The sequence below is a fragment of the Anguilla rostrata genome, chromosome 4 (genome assembly GCF_018555375.3).
Source record: "Anguilla rostrata isolate EN2019 chromosome 4, ASM1855537v3, whole genome shotgun sequence".
NCBI classification, from domain to species: Eukaryota; Metazoa; Chordata; class Actinopteri; order Anguilliformes; family Anguillidae; genus Anguilla; species Anguilla rostrata.
Window position 1 is genome coordinate 43,684,914 of NC_057936.1, and position 23,425 is coordinate 43,708,338.

Below are 23,425 nucleotides of genomic sequence, written 5' to 3' on the forward strand. Positions count from 1 at the left end.
AGAGGTGTGTGGTGTGCTGGACAGTGATGGTGTGAGTGAGAGGTGTGTGGTGTGCTGTGCTGGTCAGTGATGGTGTGAACGAGAGATGTGTGGTGTGCTGGACAGTGATGGTGTGAGCGAGAGGTGTGTGGTGTGCTGTGCTGGTCAGTGATGGTGTGAGCGAGAGGTGTGTGGTGTGCTGGTCAGTGACAGTGTGAGCGAGAGGTGTGTGGTGTATTAGTAACAGTGTGAGTTAGTTGTGTTGTGTGTTGGTCATTAACTGTGAGCAAGAGATGTGTGGTGTGCTGGACAGTGACAGTCTGAGTGAGAAGTGTGTGGTGTGTTGCTTAGTGACAGCATGTATGTGTGAGAGGTCAGGGTTTATATAACAGGGTGAAGAAGTCTAACCAATTCACCCATGCCCCCTCAGCGGGGAACGAGTCGTGCCCGCAGCCACAGACATCAGAACACCTGGCAGCCATCGAGATTATGAAGCTGAAACACATCCTGATCCTGCAGAATAAGATTGACCTGGTGAAGGAGAGCCAGGCCAAAGAGCAGTATGAGCAGATCCTGGCCTTTGTGCAGGGTGGGTCCTCCCGTACCGTGCTCATGGTCGAGCTCTTGTCATGTTCATATCAAACTGCAATGTCCATCTTTCCTGAGTAGTTTAACAGAATATCTTCCGTTTTAAGAGGAAAAATGTTATGCTTTTCCCCTCTCTCTCACCAATTTGGAGTGCACAATTGTATTTATTATTGGCACTATTGATACGGGACAGCGCAGGCAAGCATTTTCTCTCCTTTGAAGCATGATATTAGATTCTTATCCCACTACTGTTTCAGTAAATAATTGATTGTGAAGTGTAGGTACATTATAGGTGTGAATATTTTCTTTTTTAAATGTTAAGCGATGGGTTTCCTAATATTTTTGCAGGCCCAACTAATCTCAAGGCCCCCCAAAATTCAGTCACTAGCTGAGGATTTCCACTTTAGTAAAATTATTAAATTTTCATTGTGCCTACTACTGGTTTCAATAGAATGGATATTGGCATACTAGCACATGGCCCTGTGTTAAACTGGGAAGGAATTTTTGATATCTCAAAAGATGGCCACACGTCTGTAATTTTAGTTTAGCTGAAAATGCCTGACCACACCCAAAATGTGTGTATGGCCACAAATTTATGCCAAAATATCACTATGCTACAGGGTATTATAGAAAGACGTATTGTGGACGAACATGCACTGGTACTTCATTTCATAGTGCAATGTGGCCCTGTAGGGGGCGCTTCTTGCAAAATGCTACTATGCATTGGCTCCATGAGGCCAAATTTTATGTAATTTCACAGAAGCCCTCAGAGAGCTTCCCTTAAGCAGTCCTGAGGAGTACGCCCCCCTCCGTCCTAGATTTTTACAGATGATCAAATATGAATATCAGGGTTCGTACGGTCATGAAAAACCTGGAAAAGTCATTGAAATTTAAAATGCAATTTCCAGGCCCTGGAAAAGTTATGGAAAATAATATTTTTTGAAAAGTAATGGAAATATAGCTAAAGTTGCATCAAATATAATTACTAATTAATCCAATCATAAAAATAGTATGCGTAGTAATAAAACGTAAATTGGCACGTAACCTTTGCGGTGTTTTGGTGGTGTTAGAAGTTAATTCGGTCTGGCTCAGTCTGTTTACAGGCACGCCCAACACGCACGCTTCTGCTAATGTAGCAGTTAGTAAACGTAGGCCCTACTGTGCCGACAATATGCTAGGGAAGTGCAGCTTCAATAATATATTAGGGCTCGAAATGAACTTTTTACTTGGTAGCACTGGTGGTCCCAACTTCAAAAAGTTAGGAGCACCCACCAAAATGTAAGGAGCACCAACAATATATGCAATAGATTTTTTATTGGTAAAAAACGACAATATAACAGTACGGTTTACAATTAACAGTTAAACTGTCACGCCTAAAATGTGTTGACTCTTCAAGGAATTGCGTGTTATGCATTCAAACGACAAAACGCTTCTCGTCACATTCATACCACTAATTAAATCAACCGCCAGTAAACTGCATCGGAGAAATTAGCTGTTTCAGCCGGGTCGCTACACAAAACACTAAACGTTTAAAAAAAAAATGCCGTAATCCTTCGCTTCAACTTTTCAGCTTTCGATCGATAACGCTAATAAATTGAACATAAACTTTTGTCTTCAGGTAACATTAGTTAACGCATTAGCTCTCTGTCGCATGACAGTGGAGTGCAGCGAAAGGGAGTGATTGAAGGCTAATATTAACCAATTTAAAATCAGCATTAAAGGTAAGAGTGTCAAGCTCACGATTGGTTAGAAGGGTCACCGTCAGCTCACAAGGCACATACTGAGTGTACTAACTAGCGAATGTACAGAGAAAGAGATGTTCGACTAGAAAAAGAAAAAAGGTCACACCAGAACAATTATTTGCACTGGCACAGATGCTCCCAATTATATTTTGAGGTCGCACAGATTAAATTTCGGTCGCATATGCGACCAAAATGGTCGCAATTGGTGTTTGCAAACTGGTGTTTATTTGTTTTAGAGAGGCACCATATGTTTCAGATGCAGACCTAATTTTACTTAGGGTTACAATAAATAATTTTAAATCATCCCGCTGAGATAAAGTCGTGTTTTGGTCATGGAAATTCAGTTAAAGGTTGTGGAGAAGTCATGGAAAAGTCATTGAAAATCATTGGTGAAAAAGTGTATGAACCCTGGAATATGCAAAAATGTGGAAAAAGATATTTGACAACACCTGCTTTAACCCTCTGGGGTCTAAGGGTAAAATGAGGCACACTGGTGATTGTGCGATGCTCTGACATTTGTGTAAATTTCATCAACTTTATATACAGTGATTCCAAAGTGTTTCATATCTTTGTTTTCAGCACAGACTCCGCTACAATAATATGGCAGCAGTAAGTAGCATAATCATGTGTGGATTGTAAACTACTCTAAAAACACACAAACTGTAAACAGTAGTTTTGAACATGCACAGGACTGTTGTAATAAAGCACACTGAACAATTGTGACTAAGACTTTTGGTCACTGAAATGTGTTCATCAAGGTCTTGGGTATCAAAAGATGACAAAATATTTTATCAAATCCAATGAGAAATATAAAATACATTGCTAAAAGTTAGTGTTGTGACTACTATTTTTCAACACCAGGTGAGAATGGGAGGGCAAATGGCCTTTCTGTAATGAATATGCATTGGGTAGGACGACCTGCCAGCTAAGTAGGCTATTCACACCTGGCCGCATGCCTCCCCACCACTAAGACAAAGACTCAGTGAGCCATTTAGAAGACAGAAACAAAGACAACTTTTGATTTTAGAACATTTATTGAAGCAAACTATACGCATGGAAGATGAGATGGGACTGGTGTACTCTTGCAACGCTTGCGAGGCCTCTTAGCTAGTGGTGAACTAGGCCGTGTTTCCTGATCACCATCTCTGTAAATATGATAAAAACAAAATTGTTAGGAAATGTGAAATCAAATCAAACTTTATTTATATAGCACATTTCCTTCAACAGGTGAAAATTAAATGTGCTTTACAAAAAAGGGGCAAACCACTAACTAATGAAAACAAAACTTAGGAAATGTGTGGTTACATCATATACAAACAAAGAACCAAACAAACACAACCAGACGCAGAGAGGTAGCCAATAATTTTGAGAAGCAATGGTTAGAATCGTTTGTAGTGTGGGAATTTACAAGTGCGCATATTAGTGAATATTCCTACAAACACACAGAGAATGCAATACAGCACACATTTACAAATAATGCAAGCTATCAACGAAACAACATTAGCTAAACTAAATAAACACTGATATTCCAACTAAACTACACGCAACTCATCAATAACAATGCCTCAATCTGAACTAGGCTAGGTCTGTTTAGCTAAGTGGTTATTATATTGCTATTTCCCGAATTTACTTACAGTATGCCAATATCGATTGTGCGAGGACATCAGTTTTAGAATCTTAGCCACGCCACGGGCTATTTATTACGAATATGATCGAAAAACATACAGTCTACCTGATACTTCTAACACAACCAGACGCAGAGAGCCTAGCCTATAATTTTGAGATGCAATAGTTCGAATCGTTCGTAGTGTGGGAATTTACAAACGCGCATATTGCTGGATATTCCTACAAACACAGAGATACGTTGCAATACAGTACACATATTTACCAATATGATCATAAGAAATATACTTAGGCATGAATTTGATCCTCAGCTGGATCAGTTCGCTGTTCGAAATGACACCGCTCTTCATCGGTGTCGGCTTCCGGACGGACCATTTTCCAAAATTAAACGAAATGTTCACCTCAAAAGAAGTGAATTAGGCGACACTTTGACATTCTATCCCGCTTTCGCAGACTTGGCATTTCTCACATGGATCTCGCATCGCCCCTCTTTTAGTCTCCTTCTATGGAGAGTAATTATAATGTTGTTAACATGTGAATGCGATTTGGGCGAACTTCCTGTTGAGTGAAATTCTCATAGTAATGAGTAAAGTTTAACGAAGCATACATGATCTAATTAATCAAATTTAGAATATTTAAAACAATTCATATTATTTGCCAATGGGCGCATTGGAAAGTCGTGATTCTAAGGTTTCTGTCAATGTTTTTGTTGCGTCTGTATGATAACAGCACGTGAAGTTAATCATCCAAATAGAAACGAAAGTTAATTTCATCTTGTCGAGCTCCGCCGGCGGAGCTCTCGACCCCAGAGGGTTAAATCCAGCCTCTGTTCAAATTTTGGAAATGCTAATTTAAAAGGGACCCATGTATATAGTGTATCTCATTTTGTGAACCTACCACCGTAGGTGGTGCCTCGGCACCACTTCAAAATTGCCATTTTCAAATCATGGTTGCTGATGTGCCCTTGCATCCAGTAAACACCACACTTGGTATGCATGATATTTAAGATAATGTTTGCAGTCCATGACGTCATAAGTTGCAGCGATAAATTTTGGCTGAACAGCAATGCCTTTTCTGCTAGAATTTAGTTCAGATACACAGACTGCATTCTACCTTTGTCAGCCCCCCCACCTCCCGCCTAAGATTCACACTAACAGGAGTTGCAGGCAGGTCATGAAACTCCCAGCCACCCACCACACTCATACATAACTGCAGTGTGGAGTTCCTTAGTCTTAACATGTACCTGTATTCTGTTTTCTACTAGAATAATGACCTTGCAAATAATTTTAGCCTTTATTTAAAGAACTAAATTGGAATTTATGTGGTAAAAAAACATCCTTGACCCCAAGAATACATCAAAACAACAAGATTGGCATAATTCATTAGACTGACATTTCATAAAACACTTCCATGTAAAGATGATCACCTTTTTAAAACACTGTAAAAGCATGCATTATCTTCTGGAATTGTGCAAATGACTGCAAAAACTGTAAGATGACTTGCTTTTACTGTCTGCTGGAAGAGATGCCACCCATATGTCATAAAAAAACTTCCATCACGGCAGTACTGTTTGGGCAGCAGGTCATTACATTACATTTATTTGACAGATGCTTTTACCCAAAGCGAAGTGCAATAAGTGCATACCGAAGGTCATTGGAGCAGTTCATATTATGGACCTGATTATAAATGTGTAAAAACATTTATTTAATAAGTTATTCATAGTATCACTACCAACCTGTGGAAGGGAATTATCCTCAATAATCACCATGACTATAATTTGGACTCAATGCAGGCTACAGCTGTAGTGCACGTATAATGATCGTGATCAAGTGCATGCAGAATGCGCAAAGCCCGTAGTGGTCGGCACGCCGGCGTGCCTAGATTGTTCAGCTCAGACATTCATTGCTCCTGCCACCAAAGTATGAGTTGAAAACAGAAACGCTTTGTTTTAGTTTCATCAGTAGTAGTAGCGCTACCATTGGTCGCTCATTTAACAAGCACCCCCTCCCTGCAGTCTCATCTGCAACTACACCCCTCACCCATGACATAATGGACAATATTGTCTATCTGGGCATAAAAGTATTCTTTCACCACTCAAAAATTGTATTCCGTCATAACAACAAGATGTGCCAAAACAGCACTGAATAACAAAATAAACAAGACAAAGTTTTATACCACGTCATTCTACAGTCAATATCTGGGACTAAATATTGAATAAATATACAAACTTACCATTGGTTTTACGTGTAGAGATGTCCCTTCTGAGACTGAGTGGTCATATATCGTCTTGGACAATCTGTTTGTGAAATATACACACATTTGTGACACCTGGGTACCTTTCAAAATAGCTGCACGTAATCAGGGGCACCACATGGGGGGGAAAGTTAGGACAACTCTAAGGGCCTGTGACTGACAGGGGCCCTAAAAAAATATTACGTGGACTATGGTGACGGGGTGGTGGGGGCCAATGTGATATCTTTTCATGGGGCCTGAAATCCCTGGCGGAGCCCCTGCGCGTAATACCACACGTGTTGTCTACAGCATTGTCGCCCTTTTTAGTAGAGTCTGGCTTGATTGACAATTCATTTATTCAGTAGGTGACAGTATAAGCTTTCTAACGATCTATAACATGTCTAATTTTGCTTTTGGAATAGCGTTTTATCGCTCAGAGTAACCAAAAGTTTCCTCATCACATTCACTCACGCATTCACTCTGTGGTAGCAGTAAAAGGCACTGCACCTGATGAAACGTGTTTGGAATTTCTTGGAAAATACTATTATTATTGAGGACTTCTGAGCATAGCTAAGCCATATGTTTGCTGACAAACCTAGCTAGCTGACATTGTTTTTTGGAGTAATACATTATTTTAAGCCACTGTACTGACGGAAAGCTTGTAATTCCCACTTGAAAATGATGCAACAGTGAGTTTCTTGATTTGTAGTGAAATATGTGAATATGTTGGGACTTACAGCAATGCATAATTTAGACATTTTGGATAGATTTGGGTTGCTGGGTACACTGCTTAGGTTTTGCTTCTGTAGTACATATCCACCCTTAGATTTTATGAATCTAAGGGTGGTCAAGATGTTTCTGATCCAGGACATGTACAATGTAACCTGCTGTATATATGCAATCTCTCAGTATTTCATAGCAAACTAAACAAGCACGAAACCGTCCAGACCCCCGGCGCAACTTGGCGAACTATATTTTTTGGTTGATTGACGTGCTCATATATGTGACAGGTGCTGGTGTTTTGGTCCGCAAGTAGGGCAAGGTCATTTTTCAGTTGTTTTACAGATTACAAAAGTGCAGATTATAAGCTTTCCAATGATGTGTCATACATTGAAATCTGAAAATAGTTGAAGAAGATATGCTTATTTGAATGTTGGTACTCCTAAAATCAAGTAGCAGAGAAAATCCCCTTGAAAAATCTTAAACTTTTCACACTTCTCACAGGGAGATAATGGGTGGGAACAATAGCTAGTTAACTCCACCCCAACCACTCCCCCACAAGAGTACCTGTAAATCCTTGCCCATTTAGGGGTTACCCTATTTAAAGCTTTATAACTCCAGATGTGAATACCACAGAGACTAGAAAAATGTCTTAAATGAAACAATACATTTGTACCATTTATAACACTAGCTTAGATTACTTTATATTCATAATTTTGTAAGAAATAAAGTGCCACAAATGCAATGGTCAAGGCAAAAAATCTAAAATGAATTTGCTCCTTTTTTAGTTCGCAATGAAATACTGGGAGATTGCGGGTTAAAGTATACATGTCCTGGATCAAAAACTTCTTGACCACAAGTTCATAAAATCTAAGGGTGGATATGTAGAACTACTAAAGATCTATGAAGCAAAAACTAAGCAGTGTACCCAGCATCTCCAAATCTACCCACAATGTCTAAATTATTAACACTGGTCTAAAATAGCTAAGGGTCCAGAAACAAATCCAAAATCTCTCCAAAAAGGAATATAGGCTAATGCTTTTTGTCCATTGTAAAGCATATGAGCCCCTTATGAAGGTTTAAGATGAAACATGGATATAATTTAAACATAATGCAAACATATAGTAGATGGAGACAGAGACAGTAAATCAATGACAGTTATATCCGCTTCTGTTTTGCTCCAGAAAACGATGTCAGATAGGTCTATCAGCAAACATATGGCTTAGCTATGCCCAGAAGTCCTCAATAATAATGGTATTTTCCAAGGAATTACGAAAAATCGTTGACAACGTTTCGTTAGGTGCAACGTCTTTTAATGCTACCATATAGCGCGAATGCCATGGTAAGAAAATGTTCGGTTACGCTAACCTATAAAACGCTATTCCAAAAGCAAAATTAGACATGTTATACATCGTTAGAAAGCTTATACTCTCACCTACTGATTGAGCGTCCGCCATTTTAGCAACCTCACATAGTAAACAAACATAGGCTACTACCACACGGCTTTATTTATGGGCGGTGGCTTGACCGAAACGAAGTGACAATAGCCAACGAAATCAAACATGCTGATTAAACTGCACCCCCATCACGCCTCCAAAACCCGGCTGTAAGAATCACTAAAACAAGCCGACTTTGCTGACAAATTATAAGTATTTAGTGACCCTAAAAATGTTGTTTATTCTATTGAGTGACTTCTTCAACACTTTCGTAATATGAAAAAAAGGAAAACAGTAAAAAAAAAAAAAAAAAAAAAAAATTTAAAAAACCTTTTTTGCCTCCTAGCGCGATTTCAAGATTTGCGACTTGCGGACCTTTTCTCCAGCACCCATCACATATGGCAGTTGGTTCTGTCAGAATTCTGACTGATAGGCAGGTCAATATTTTCACTGGAGACTTGATGCATCCTGCCTTATAACTTCAAAGTCCCAGGTCATTTGTGAATGTTTAAATGGAATTTGAAAATAGACACTTCATGCTGCAATCATGATAACGGCAATGACTGTGCTGTGAAGTTTAGGTAGCAAACAACAAGGCTGAATCATTTTGACATAATTTACATAGAAACTATATGCTTAGATTGCCTAGTTTCACTTACTGTGGCCAAGCAGAATCGATAACGTTTCAGAAAGTATATAACTTTAAAAGATGTAATTCAATCTTCTTCTAGGACTTCTGCCACTCATAGAGGGTGTGACAGAAAATTTCGGTGCCACTGACTATAATCGAATGTTTTTCACAATTACCGTTCAATTGATCAAGTACCAGTCACAGTACTTTTTTTATGGGTTAGTGCTGTCAGATTTTGCTAGGTACTTTACATTAACCTTGTACGGCGATCAATAAAGGGTAACCGCACAGTACCACTTACTACTTGTCACTTCTACCACCATTGTAATGAACTAAAAAAGGCTACAAACGACCTTTTCTATGAGAAATGTGTTGTCAAGCTCACGCGCATACACTGCTGGCGACATTCTAAAGCTCCGTTTTGCCCTCCGTACTATATAGCTAGCTAGCTAGCTATGGCACGTCCTCACCTCAGTAACATTATTTGTTTTCCTCCGTGTGTCCATACATCTGTATCGGCGGTTGTAGCTGTGTGTCCTTAGCTCCTACTCATGCGTGCAGGATAGCATCCGTACGCGCGAACTAGGTTAACTAAAGTAGGCGATCTGTATGCACCAACTAGCGCGACGCCTTTATCTGCCTGCATCTCCCAAAATCACCACTTCGAAGGCCCAATATTTTTAAGCACTGCTTTATCGCCTAACATTACTTTAGGTAACTCTAACATGTTCGCGTTTCGCCTACTCCTAATAAACAAAGCACCACCTGCGCTTGCGTCCTCTTTCATCTACTCGTACTAAACGAAGCACCACCTGCGCCTGCGTCCTACTAAACATGAGGGAGGGAGGGAGGGAGTGACCAAAATTTACCATGCTTAGCCCAATAAAAGAGCAAATTAATTTTAGATTTTTTGCCTAGACATTTGCATTTGTGGCACTTTATTTCTTCCAAAATTATGAATTTAAACTAATCTAAGTTAGTATTGTAAATGGTACAAATGTCTTGCTTCATTTAAGCCAGTTTTCAAGTCTCTGTGTTCACATCTGGAGTTATAAAGCTTTAAATAGGGTACCCCCTAAATGGGCAAGGATTGGTCAGATTTGGCATGGGCGTTAAGGGGTTAACCAACTTTGTTTGAACTCAGGGAACATATCCGTTATAATTTACAGCCTGTATTTTTCATTTACGGGTAGCGTACTTTACTTGAATTTCACTTTACATGAGCACTTGTGGGTGAGAACAGGACAGGCAGAAAGGTAAGGATCTGTGGCAGACAATGCAGGAAAAATTAACAGCTCAAAGGAGTACTTCTGCTCCAAAGGGGCAAATGACCAGGTTCTCCACCAACACGAGGTCCATGTGTGTGCATGTGCCAGGCTGGGAAGAAGAAAGGACTGAAACTTTCATACTACTTGTTTCCTTTTCCCATTGAAGCATGCAGTGCACCCAGCGATACAACTGTAGCACAGTTGGAGGCAACTATATTGTTAGAAAACTTTTTAGACATTTCAGAAAGAATCTAACTGCAGTGCTCTGCATTTCCCCTTGGTGCTTGGCTCACAACATCACTGCTGCATTTTCTCTTATTGTTTCACCACCAGCTAGCTCCCTTTGCACATCTACACAGCAATGCTCGCGGGCTAACGTTAAGCATTTTATTGCCAGCTAACAACTGCCTGTCTGCTGTATTGTTGATGGTGCATTTGTCAAATAAACTTTTATTTGATTGAATCACTCTGCTAACTCCAGTCAATAAACTAGATATGTTGGCTACAGTATCTAATGTTATTAATAGGCAGGTGTTTCTAAGCAGGGATTGGTGGACTGCAGTGTTCAAATCATTCATTTGCTGAAGGTCAGTGACAGACCAGGTAGAATACCAACTGAGGAATAGGCAGGGGAGAAACAAACTGCACCAACAAATGTAAATGATTAGCTGAAAGAGGAAGATAAAAAAACTCACTCCATATAACAAAAAATAGTCCAAATTATGACAAACTGCCCGAAGCCAGTATTCTCTGCACAATAACATAAAGAATATCCCAATTGGGAAGGAATCTGCCCGATCTGGCAACACTGTCTGCTGCTGTGGCTATTAGCTCATGTGCACACCCCTGACGATGGAGTGGACCTCAGAATAGACCAATCTGGAGTGCTCAGCTAAATTTCCGGTGATTTACACCGACCTAGCTGGACTCTTTTGGCTGCCCTCGCTGTACTGAAACGTTATCACAAATTGAGTGCTTGTCATTGGACAGAGTTAGTGTTCCAGGCTGTTGCTACTATCTGCTTCTGCCAGCCTGCCCGTGACAACATTGCAGGACATAATGGTCTCCTGTTGCTCTCATTCGTTTAGAACTTTGAAACAATGGAATTATTAAAACTTGGAGAAGCTAGCCTGATTTTGTTCGTTAGCATGGTGTCTCCCCATGTTAAGTCTATAGACATTTTGGCATCCAAATTTAGAATTTTGAGGTCTTACTCAAATTTAATGAAGTCTACAGCCATGGAAGTATATGTATATACAGCACCCCTGTATCAAAATGACCGATAGAACTGAGGGGTCTTGTGTCAGGATCTGTTGGGTTTAAATTGAGTAATGTTCGCACAAAAAAAGTCTATTTTTATTTTAAAATTTTAGGGGTATCTACAACACAGTAATGGCGTTGCATAACTGTACCAAAATTGGTAGTTGTAGAGTCCATGATAATTGTAGTCTACATGTCAAATGGCATTGGGATTTATTTTTAAACTGCAGAGATATCGGGGTTTAGAAATCACTGTTTTTCACGCGCGAGCTGACCAATATGAACATAAACAAATGGGAATAAATGCGATCAAAATATTTGTTTATTATAACGTTTATTATAAACACTGTATTTATAAAATGGGATATATATGTAGTGATTGTAAGCCCTGATTGGCATGTAGTGATATGCTAGTGATGATATGTGCTGAATGAGGTGCAGTGATCTATATAAAATGATTAATATTTGATGATAGTGTGTTGCATCTCTCTTGTAGGCACTGTGGCAGAGGGTGCTCCCATCATCCCCATCTCGGCCCAGCTGAAGTACAACATTGAGGTGGTGTGTGAGTACATTGTGAAGAAGATCCCTGTGCCCATTAGAGACTTCACCTCCGAGCCCCGCCTCATAGGTGAGGTTTTTGTAGGGAAGGGTTATGGGTGTCAGTCCTGGGTGGAGTTTCTCATCTGCACTGCTGCAAGCTAAAGCCCTGGCTCAGCAAAATGATGGACACCACAGTGCTTTATTGATAATGCATTTAATGTTCAGCTTGTCGAATAACTGTGACCATATCTCCTTGGTCTTTGCGTATAACTGTATGTTGCAGTATTCTGAGTCCACTGTACTTGAATGTATGTTGCAGTGATCCGATCGTTTGATGTGAACAAGCCAGGCTGTGAGGTGGATGACCTGAAAGGCGGTGTGGCTGGAGGTAGTATCCTCAAAGGGGTGCTCAAGGTGAGCTTGTGGGCATTATATGTTTAAGATGGACTGCAAATGGGGGTGGTGGATCTAGTGTCAGTTGTCTTTAGGATTTGTGCTATTACCTGTCAATCAAAAAACAAAATGAGGAAGTTGGGGAATAGGATTTGCTGTGCTGCATAGTGGAAGATGATTTGACATTTTTGGGAGTTTTTCTGAGTGGGTGAGAATGGGGCCCATCGTAAATGCTCCCTTTAGTATTTCTGTATTTGTCCATTTTTATGGCTTTGACTCATAATGTAAGTACGATTGCTTCAGTCCAATTACCTTCTTTCCTCCTTTCATTCTTTCTCTAAGGTGGGGCAGGAGTTGGAGGTGCGGCCAGGTATTGTGTCGAAGGACCATGAAGGGAAGCTCATGTGCAAACCCATCTTCTCCAAGATCGTTTCTCTGTTTGCTGAACACAATGACTTGCAGTACGCTGCCCCTGGAGGTCTGATTGGTACGGCTTCAGGCCCCGATACCTGTCTGAAAAACTGTTGCAATTCAATTCAATTTTATTTGTATAGTGCTTTTTACAGAGAACTGTCACAAAGACAGTTTACAGAGTAGTAAGGCAAGAGACAGAGCAGACAGAGCAAACACCCGGCCTGAATCCCCAAATAGCAGTTACATTAGGTAAAGACCTCCCAGTGGGGAGAAAACCCTCAAACAACGGTGAGAAAAAACTCCCCAATGGGAAGAAACCTTGAGAGGAACCCGGCTATAGAGGGGGGAGCCCATCCTCTACTAGCCAGCCTGGTGTAAAGTAGTAGACAGCAAATAAAGTGGGATGAGCAGGTTACAGCTAGCAGAAGACCAAATGGTATTGTTAGAATAGAATAGTGCAGTTTAGAGGAGCCGAATGATGGATCTGGAGCTCCACACAGCATCAAGGCATGGGCAGGGGAGGAACAGGGCGAGTTTGACATGCTGCTGCGGGTGGGGTGTTTGATGAAAACTTCAATCAGTGGACCTCAGTCAATGGATTAGTAAACTAGACGGCTAATGTATTTATTTTATACAATCTTCAAGACCTGCTCCTGCAAGAGGTGGCAAGGGGAGAGCAAGGAGAGGGAGTATTATACTTAGTTGTGCAAATTTTTTGCACTGGATGACTGCGCCTGCGAGTCATAGAAATCACCAGATGCTGGGTATCTTCCCTGGTGATCTTCCCTCTTGCTTTCAGAAAGTCCAAAGAATGTTTTATTGGATTGTGGTTGTGTCATTGACTTGGCCAGTCAAGAACATTCCACTTTTTATCCCTGAAAAGCTCCTTGGTTAATCAGTATAATTGGGGGGTCTTTGTCTTGTTACAAGGTGAAGCGCCATCTAATGAATTTTGAGGTGTTAAGTTGGATCTGAGCTGATGAGATGCTTGTATACTGCAGTATTCATCCTACTTTTGCCATCACCAATGACATCATCAATGAAGACAAGTGAGCCAGTTCCAATGGCAGCATTACATGCTCAAACCATAACACTGTCTCCACTGGTGCTGTCACGATACCAAAACTTTGACTTCAATACCGATACCGGGTTTAGTATCACGATACTCGATACTGAAACGATAGCCTACTTGAAATTTAAACGATACTGATTCGATGCTCGGTACCTAACGATACTGAAATTACCTTAATAGATCAGAAACGTAATGTCAACAAGGGTTGACCTCATTTTGAAATTCATGGTTTATTAACAACCTTTAAGTTGAAGCCTGTTCAACATATTAATAAGCATAGGCCTATAGTGTTAGAACTCTAAACAATAGAAAAATATAATATATTTCAAAAATTAAACAATTGTAACATGGTAGTTTTCACACTTTCTCGGTTTTATTGCTATTTGCACAAGAGGCATTGAAGAAACACGATTAGTGAAGTACTAAATATGTCCGTTCTTTATTTTTGGAGAAATATGCGTTTTAAATTTATCGTCCTATTTTCAACCCGTTGAATGTTATCGATTTAGTGCGTAACAAGTACAGTAACCACTCCCCTTTCCATGCCCCGTAAAGAAATCTGACTGGACCATAGACCGTATAAAAATAGGAGTGGACACACCGTCCTGCTACAAGTGTGCTGTGAAGTTTAGGTAGCAAACAACAAGGCTGAATCCTTCTGACGTAATTTACCTAGAAACTATACGCTCAGATCGCCTAGTTTCACTCACTGTGGCCAAGCAGAATCGATAACGTTTCAGAAAATATATGAATTTAAAAGGTTTAATTCAATCTTCTACTGGGACTTTTGCCGTTTATTGAGTGCGTGAAAGAAAGGGATGCTTGTTTAATGAACGATCAGAGTGACAATGGTGGCGCTGCGAAATTCCGTATTCGGCATAGTTGTCGTGTATCATCTACTAATGAAACTGAAACAAAGCATTTCTGTTTTCAACTCATGCTTTGGTTGCAGGAGCAATGAATGTCTGAGCGGAACAATCTAGGCACGCCGGCATGCCGATCACTAGGGCGTGTGTGCCAAGTGGTTAAAAATGTTTTTAGCAAACTAATTTGGTTGTTCTGTTCTTGAGGCTTGCATGTGGTTTGCATCTTGGGCTGAACTAGTCTTCTCATTATGGTAGTCTTTGACACATCAATGCCTACATACTGGAGCATGTTCTTAATCTGTTTCAACAGTTGAAAAGGGGGTTCTCTTCCAAATTGAAAGTATTCTTCTACTATCCACTACAGTTGTCCATGTTGTTGCTATTGCAAACACTTTTTTTGACACACCCAATGTTTTGGGTATGAATCTGATCGATTTATTCTGATTTTGGTCCTCATGTTGAGAGACAACAGTGACAATTACAAATGCCGTACTTAGGATTAACTTTTTGTTTGCCATCTTGTGCATGAATTGATGGTGCTCTGGCACAGCTGGCAAGGAACAGCGGAACAGCCAATTGTTCAATTACTTCTAGCCTCCCAAAATTGGTGGGGGGCGGGGGATTATGTATTAAAATGGCTGTTATTTTTACACTGATAGCCCCATATGAATGTATATTCCCTCAAATTAAAGCAGACCAGCTGCAATTTCACCTCATTCTGATAGTTTCATTTTAATTTCAATGTGCTAAAGTACAGAGGCAAATGAACAACAATTGTGTCGTTGTCCAAATACTTATGGACTGCATGGCATCTGTTCATTGGCTATTTTCAGCATGTGAATAACGAGGATAGCCGAGTGATTTTACACCTTTAGGTAAAGTATGTTTAAATCAAAAGAAAGTGTTGGCAATAAAGGCACCCTTAAAAAAACGAACATAAAATTTCACTTTCGTGTTCACGTGGCAATTCCTGGTGAAATTCTAACTTGGTTAGAATGTGAATTTTAGACCACATATTAGACCACTGGTCATCTGTGTGCTGATGTTAGGGGGTGTTAATTGGGTTCTCTGAGACTTCGGTGTGGTACTTTAGGTCAACTAATTGTGATGTTTGGGTGTTCTGTAACTGTGTGAGAGACTTGGATGTGTGATTTTGTCACAGGTGTGGGAACGAAGATTGACCCGACCCTGTGCCGGGCAGACCGCATGGTGGGGCAGGTGCTGGGAGCAGTGGGAGCGCTTCCAGAGATTTTCACTGAGCTGGAGATCTCTTATTTCCTGCTGCGGAGGCTTCTGGGAGTGCGCACCGAGGGTGACAAGAAAGCAGCCAAGGTGGGCAGTACATACTGGGAAAAAAAGTAAAGCAAAACAAATGCGTCACTTGACCTGCACTTACATGTGTGCATACCTTATCACAGTGTTTCTCTAGTGTGGTCCTGGAGTCTGTCTGTGATCGCTGGTTTTTGTTCCAACCATAGTAACAAGCTCTGTATTGTGAGCTGCCAGTTGTACCTAATTAGACTTTTTACGTCTTAAAAGACAATTTACCCTCAAAGCCGCCTGCCAGAAATGGCTATACAGTGGGCTCCAGAATTATTTGCACCCTTAATAAAAATGAAGAAAGGCTGCATATAATAAATGACACTGATAATAATCTATGTTATGTTCAAACATATGGGAAAACGATATACTTTTATTTCAATACATTTACTCTCATGCTTCAATGTTTCTTTATTAAGTAATCAATTTTTTTCTGAAAACCATAGGTGCCATAATTATTGGCACCCCTAACAATTATTGTAAGTAAAATCAAACAAAATGACATTGGAAATACAATTTTACTTAGTTTAGTTCATCTCAGTCTAAAGGAACTATATTGTGTCATTCCATCACTTCCAGTTTCACTGGAGAATAAAAATGAGGTAACAAGCATACAAAATCCCTTTGTCATCTATCAGCATGGGAAAAGCCAAATAACTGTCAACTCAAGAGACCAATGAAAATTTACCGTCACAAGTCCTGTAATGGGTACAAAAAAAGACATAAACGGTTGAACATACTACTTAGCACTGTAAGGGCAATAATAAAAAGGTGTAAAACATATGGAATGGTTGCAAATTTGCCAGGAAGAGGAAGCAAGTGCATGGTGTCCCCATGGACGGTGAGGAAGATGGTGAAGGGAGGCCATTTATAACCCAAGGATCACTGTTTAAGAATTGCAGAGATTGGTTTGTTTCTTGTGGTCAACGAGTCTAAAAAAAACATAAAATGGCACCTCCATACCAACTAACTCTTTGGAAGGGTGGCACAAAGACAGCCCTTACTGAGCGCAATAAACAAAACCAAGAATCTGGAGCTTGCCAAACCTCAAGAGAGAGTGCTATTGTCAGATGAGACCAAACTTGAACGTTTTGGCCATACACACCATCGACATGTTTGGCGGCAAAAAAGGAATGCATACAGGAGGAGCACCTCATACCTACGGTTAAATATGGAGGCGGGTCATTGATATTTTGGAGATGTTTTGCTGGCAGTGGTCCTGGGGCACTATTTTAGATCAATGGCACAATGAATTCAGCAAAGTACCAGGAAATTCTGGCAGAAAATTTGGTTGTCTCTGCTAAGAAGCTAGGACTTGGTCATAGGTAGATTGTCCAGCAGGACAATGACTCCAAGCATACATCAAAATCTAAACAGAATGCTTTAGTGAAATCAACATCCATGTTTTCCGATGGCCATCTCAGTCTCCAGACTTAAATTCCATCAAAAACCTGTTGTCTGAACTGAAGGGGGGGGGGGGGGGCATTAGCGCAAACCCAAAGATATAAATGATTCTGAAAAGTTTTACATGGAGCAATGGTCAAAAATCCCTCCAAATGTGTTCTCTAACCTTTTCACAAATTATAGGAAGACTCATGGCTGTCGTCATTGCCAGGGGTGTTTTCACAAAGTATTAAACCAGGGGTGCCAATAATTGTGGAACTTGTTTTTTGGGGAAATATTTTTTTATTTAAAAAATGTAAGACTTTGGTTGATTCCAATGAATCATTAATCAAGCACACTAGTTTACACATGTTGGAAAATAAAGCTTATGTCAATAACTATTATTTTTTAGTTTAGCATTTTTTTTGTGCATATTTATCAAGGGTGCCAATAATTCTGGAGCCCTCTGTATATGCCCCAAAAATATCTGTCCTATGTTCACGTCCCAGGAATTTCAATAGTCTCTAAGCAAAAACAAAAACAACTTCCACATTTGATAAAGCAGGTTTGCTTACTGCCAGTTGAGGGCAGAAGCGACTGAAGTTAATAGAAGAGAGATGGCAAAGTCACCTGTTTTCACTCACAGGCTACTTTAACTCCCCAGATTACAATGTTTACAACAAAGAGTAAATTAGAAAAGGGCTGTAAATTCTGTCGCCATACCTGTACAAGTACAAAGGTAAATATGTTTTAACATTAGCTTTTTAGAGTTTAAGCACCTATTATGAACCGGGTTCACGTGAAAGACAGCAAAGTGTGAACATATTTGCTACCGTATATAAAAATAACACCCTGTTACTAGTTATGTAGAAAAATTCTCCTTGTTATCCCTGAAGAGTTTTTTTTATATTAGTGGAAATATGTCTGATGTCACCCAGCTATAGTATTAGCCGCTAAGGGGACGTGTATCGACGATTCGTCAGGATTAGCACAGCAGTCTTCTTCTCCATTTGCTGCAAGTGAATTCATTCTAAGCTATAATGTAAGCATGTAATTCCATGGTATTTTAGCTTCCAAAAATAGGTAAATGATCCCATCTACCAGTCAATTTATTTTACAACACAGCATCACCTGTGGCTGGGGAAACACTTGAAGCTGATGACACGTAGGCCTATACATGACAATTTTTGCAACACTCAGCCCATTGTCACCTTAATTAAGTGGGTTGAACAATGAGTAGACATGTTAAAAAGGCATTAAAACATAATTAAATCATTGCATTAATTGCATTTCAACATTATAATGGAGGAAGCATGATCACTATAATTTTGTTTTATAAACAAAATGTTGTCTTTACTTGATCATATTGTAAGTGTCCCTTGTGTATTTAGGGTTAATATGACAGAGCGTTGTCCTTCAGCATTTCCAGCAAAAATGCTGAGGGGCAACATAGCGTACATATTCACAGTTGTGTGAAGCAAAACAGCTGTTAGGAAGGAAAGTTAGGTTGGAAACCATGAAGCAATATCAGGGCTGTTGTAGGCTACCTAATCGTTGAGATTCCCGAGCATGTTTCAACTCGAAAAGTTAAAGGGGAATTTCACTTTATAACACTTCTGTGGTCATTTTCACACCTACCCAGGCTTTTGTGTGCACCCCAGATGGTTTTTATGTAGCTTGCTTCAATATTTAGGTATTTAGATATACCCCTGTAATCAAACCCCCCCCCCCCCCCCCCATCCAATAGAAACCCATTCAACATCACACTCCACGTTAGACTCATTGTAAACACACGTCCCTGCTTCTCATAACTGATATTGTGCTTCTAATGAATGTGTCGCCCTTAATTTTTTATTTTATTTTGTTATGTGAATATTTTACGCTGTTTTGTTGCTTTCCTTAACAAATGCAGGTAGTAGACCCAGGCAGTTTAGTGTCGAACTCGAGGATGCATATCATTGCGCGACTTCTGATGTGGGCGTATGCAAATTCGTTTTAACGCCACAAATTTTTTTAACGCACGTTAACGCAAGTTCTGTTATGATGAACGTTTGCCCGACCCTTATGCTGCATTCAAAACAACTCAAAACTAGTAAAAAACGAGGTCCGACTTATGAAAAAAGCAACTGAACAGTCGTAGAACTCAGAATTATAGGTCGGAAATTTGAGCATCATTTCTGAGTTTTTCCAACTTCCAGATTGGTAATGTCACATTAAGATAAATGGCGGCATTTGTAGATCGTGGTAAGAAAGAAAAATGGTGGTTTTAGGCTTTTCATGCATTTTCATGTGGGTGTGTGATTATGTGATATGCGTTAGTATCGTTTATTCTTTCCCATTCATTATAGCAATATGTGAAATTTGAAAGTTACGATATCCATCAGCAACTTCTTTTGCTAGCCGGCTTAGCTAGAAAACGTTATTTTGCTCAGAAGGGGCAACATAGCTCAGGAGTTAAGACCGATTGTCTGGCAGTCGGAGGGTTGCCGGTTCAAACCCCGCCCTGGGCGTGTCAAAGTGTCCTTGAGCAAGTCACCTAACCCCTAACTGCTCTGGCGAATGAGAGGCATCAATTGTAAAGCGCTTTGGATAAAAGCGCTATATAAATGCAGTCCATTTACCATTTACCAAATAAATGCTGCTAATGATAACGAAACACCTGACGGTGATACTATATTTACATTTCAGTACTACTGCAGCCTAACTAGTTTCATTTAATATACTCTAACAATAAAATAAAGCAGTGTTTTCTGTGGGAATCCATGTTTTCTTGAGTAAAACAGCGTGAACGCAGTTTCTCATTGTCTGGGCATATTGTTCCGAAGAAGGGAGCTCCCCTGTCGTCCGACAATGGAAACAGGCTTGTCTGTTTAAGCAACTGGCTCGGTGCAAAGAAATAGAAGTATAGTCTAACTGTTGTATCCAAAGAAATGGAAGTATAGCCTAACTGCAATATCCTAATACAGAGTCCTAGTTCTGTATTATACTCCCTTTCCACTGTTTCCTGCTCACTTTATTTATTGTTTGTTTTATTTTGTATCATCCTGTTTTGATCCCACATAGTAGAAGGGGATGTTTTTGTGAGCCTTTATTTTCCCCATGTGAGGTTGGACACTATTTTGTGTGATTTGCTTTAGAAGTGCGAGGGATCCAGGGAATGATCTTTGAGTAATAGAAAATTTAGCTGACCAATGTACCTCTTGTACAATGTGTCTGTTGTTGCGATGCATTGAGGTCCATCGTTTTGTGTTAATGCTTAAAAAAAAACGGGATGTGTTAGTGAACATTTATAAGCGTAAATTTGGACACACTACATTGTGTGAGTATTCATATTACTAAGTAATGTTAAATTTAGCAGGTCAGTATGCCCATCTGTTGTTGCCTGTTGGGCTTGAGTTTGCCATGTTATGATTTGAGCATATTTTGTTATGCTAAATGCAGTACCTTTGAGGGTTTCTGGACAATATGTGTCATTGTTTTGGGTTTTAATTGATTTCCAATAATAAATAAACATACATGTGCATAAAGCAAGAATATTTGTCCACTCCCATGTTGATAAGAGTATAAACCTCTTAGCGCACAGCCCCTAGTGGTCGGCACGCCGGTGTGCCGAGATTACTAAACTCAAACATTCGGTGCTACTGTAACCAAAGTGTGAGATAAAAACAGAAACGCGTTTTTTTTAGTTTCATTAGTAGACGATACACGACAACTATGCCGAAAACGGAGTTTCGCAGCCCCACCATTGTCGCTCTGGTCGTTCATTTAACACGCACCCCCTCCCTGCAGTCTCATCTGCAAAACACCCCCCACCCTTGACATAATGGACAATATTGTCTATATTGGAATTCATAAAAATATACTTTCACGACTAAAAAATAATATTCCGTCATAGCAATAAAATAAACCCGACAATAGCCCTAAGATATGCCTATACAGCAGTGAAAACGCTGCTCACTGAATAACGAAATAAACGAGTTTTTTAAAATGATACCATCTCATTCTACAGTCAATATCTGGGACTAAATATTGAATAAATATACAATCTTACCGTTGGTTTTACATGTAGAGATGTCCCTTTTGAGACTGCGTGGTCATATATTGTCTTGGACAATCCGTTTGGGAAATATAGGCGCATCTGTGACGCCTGGGTATCTTCCAAAATAGCTGTGCGTAACACCACACCTGTTGTTTACGGCGTCTTCGCCCTTTTTAGTACAGTCTGACTTTATTTACAATTCATTTATTCAGTAGGTGAGAGTATAAGCTTTCTAACGATGTATAACATGTGTAATTCTGCTTCTGGGATAGCGTTTTATAGGTCAGCGTAACAGAAAATATTCTTAGCATCGCATTCACTTACGTATTCACTCTATGTTAGCAGAAAATATGCTGCACCTAACGAAACGTGGTCAACGATATCAAGTAATTTCTTGGAAAATACTATTATTATTGAAGACTTCTGGACATAACTAAGCCATATGTTTGCTGATAGACCTAGCTGACATTGTTTTCTGGAGTAAAACAGAAGCGAATAGAACAGTATCATTGATACTGTCTCTGTCTCCATCTACTGAACATAGAGGAGCTTTCATCATTGCTATGTAAGTATTACTGCTCAATATTTCGGTTATATACGTTATTTTTTAAATTGAGTATCTTTAAATAGGTTAGTGGTGTTATATAATGTGAATATTTCACACTGTAATGTAAGCGTTATATGGTAGTGTAATAGTTTTTGTGAAGCATGCAACAGTGATGACGTCAGAGTTGGAACATTGCCAAAACGTGGTGGACGGTTGAAAATAGTTTTCATGGTGTCCCATCCCCATACAAGAAAACATACGAGAGTACAGAGTATAGAAATACACACAAGTTAATTATTACACATTTAGGTACTGTACCGCCTTGTGTGACAATATTTTTGCATTATTTTTTTTTATCTGATAGCAGTGTTTCATCTTAAACCTTCATAAGGGGCTCATTTATATGCTTTATAATGGACAAAAATCATTTTATTCAATTTTGGAGAGATTTTGGATATGTTTCTGGACACCTAGCTATTTTAGACCACTGTACTGACTGAAAGCTTGTCATTTCCATTTGAAAATTATGCAACAGTGATTTTCTTGTCAAAACAGTTGATTTGTAGTGAAATACGTGAATATGTTGTGATTTACAGCAATGCATAATTTAGACATTTTGGATAGATTTGGAGACGCTGGGTACACTGTTTACTTTTTGCTTCATACATCTATAGTAGTTCTACCCTTAGATTTTATGAACTTGTGGTCAATAAGTTTTTGACCTAGCACATGTATAGTTTAACCTCCTGTATATATGCAATCTCTCAGTATTTCATTGCAAACTTAAAGTGCAAATTTATTTTTGATTTTTTGTCAAAACAATTGCATTTGTGGCACTTTATTTCTTCCAAAATTATGAATATAAACTAATCTGCGTTAGTATTGTAAATTTTACAAATGTCTTGCTTCATTTAAGCCAAGTCTCTGCGGTGTTCACATCTGGAGTTATAAAGCTTTAAGGATTGGCAAGATTTGGCTTGTGCCTTAAGGGGTTAAACACTTGAAAAATATCTCTTTAAGGTACATTTTGAACAGATAAAAATGTGTGATTAATTTGCGATTAATCGCGATTAACTATGGACAATCGTGCGAGTAATCGCAATTAAAGATTTTAATCAATTAACAGCCCTACTAAATATCTAAATATTGAGGCAAGCTACCTAAAAACTGTCTGGGGTGCACAAAAAGCCCGGGTAGGTGTGAAAATGACCCCAGAAGTGTTATAAAGTGAAATTCCCATTAAATTTTTAGAAACATAGGTTGCTTGAAATGAAGATGCTTAAGCCGGACACCCACCGCACGCGTATAGACCGCGAGCGCACTACGCGTAACTGAAGCGTAGTTGAAGTACTGTTATTACAACGGCAGC

At 39.5% G+C, this 23,425-nt stretch overlaps 1 protein-coding gene and 1 long non-coding RNA gene across 2 annotated transcripts in view; both read left to right on the forward strand.

The window, feature by feature from the left end:
* Nucleotides 1–23,425, forward strand: part of LOC135254135 (uncharacterized) — a 210,079-nt gene that overhangs the window by 46,265 nt on the left and 140,389 nt on the right. The gene's annotated exons all lie outside the window — the stretch shown is intronic.
* The window catches only part of eif2s3 (eukaryotic translation initiation factor 2, subunit 3 gamma), a 64,136-nt gene that overhangs the window by 16,756 nt on the left and 23,955 nt on the right, over nt 1–23,425 (forward strand). The window contains exons 7-11 of the mRNA XM_064334103.1: nt 410–568; nt 11,976–12,110; nt 12,342–12,436; nt 12,758–12,902; nt 15,930–16,099. Of these exons, the coding sequence (XP_064190173.1) occupies nt 410–568; nt 11,976–12,110; nt 12,342–12,436; nt 12,758–12,902; nt 15,930–16,099 (704 nt within the window). The remainder of the gene's footprint in view (nt 1–409; nt 569–11,975; nt 12,111–12,341; nt 12,437–12,757; nt 12,903–15,929; nt 16,100–23,425) is intronic.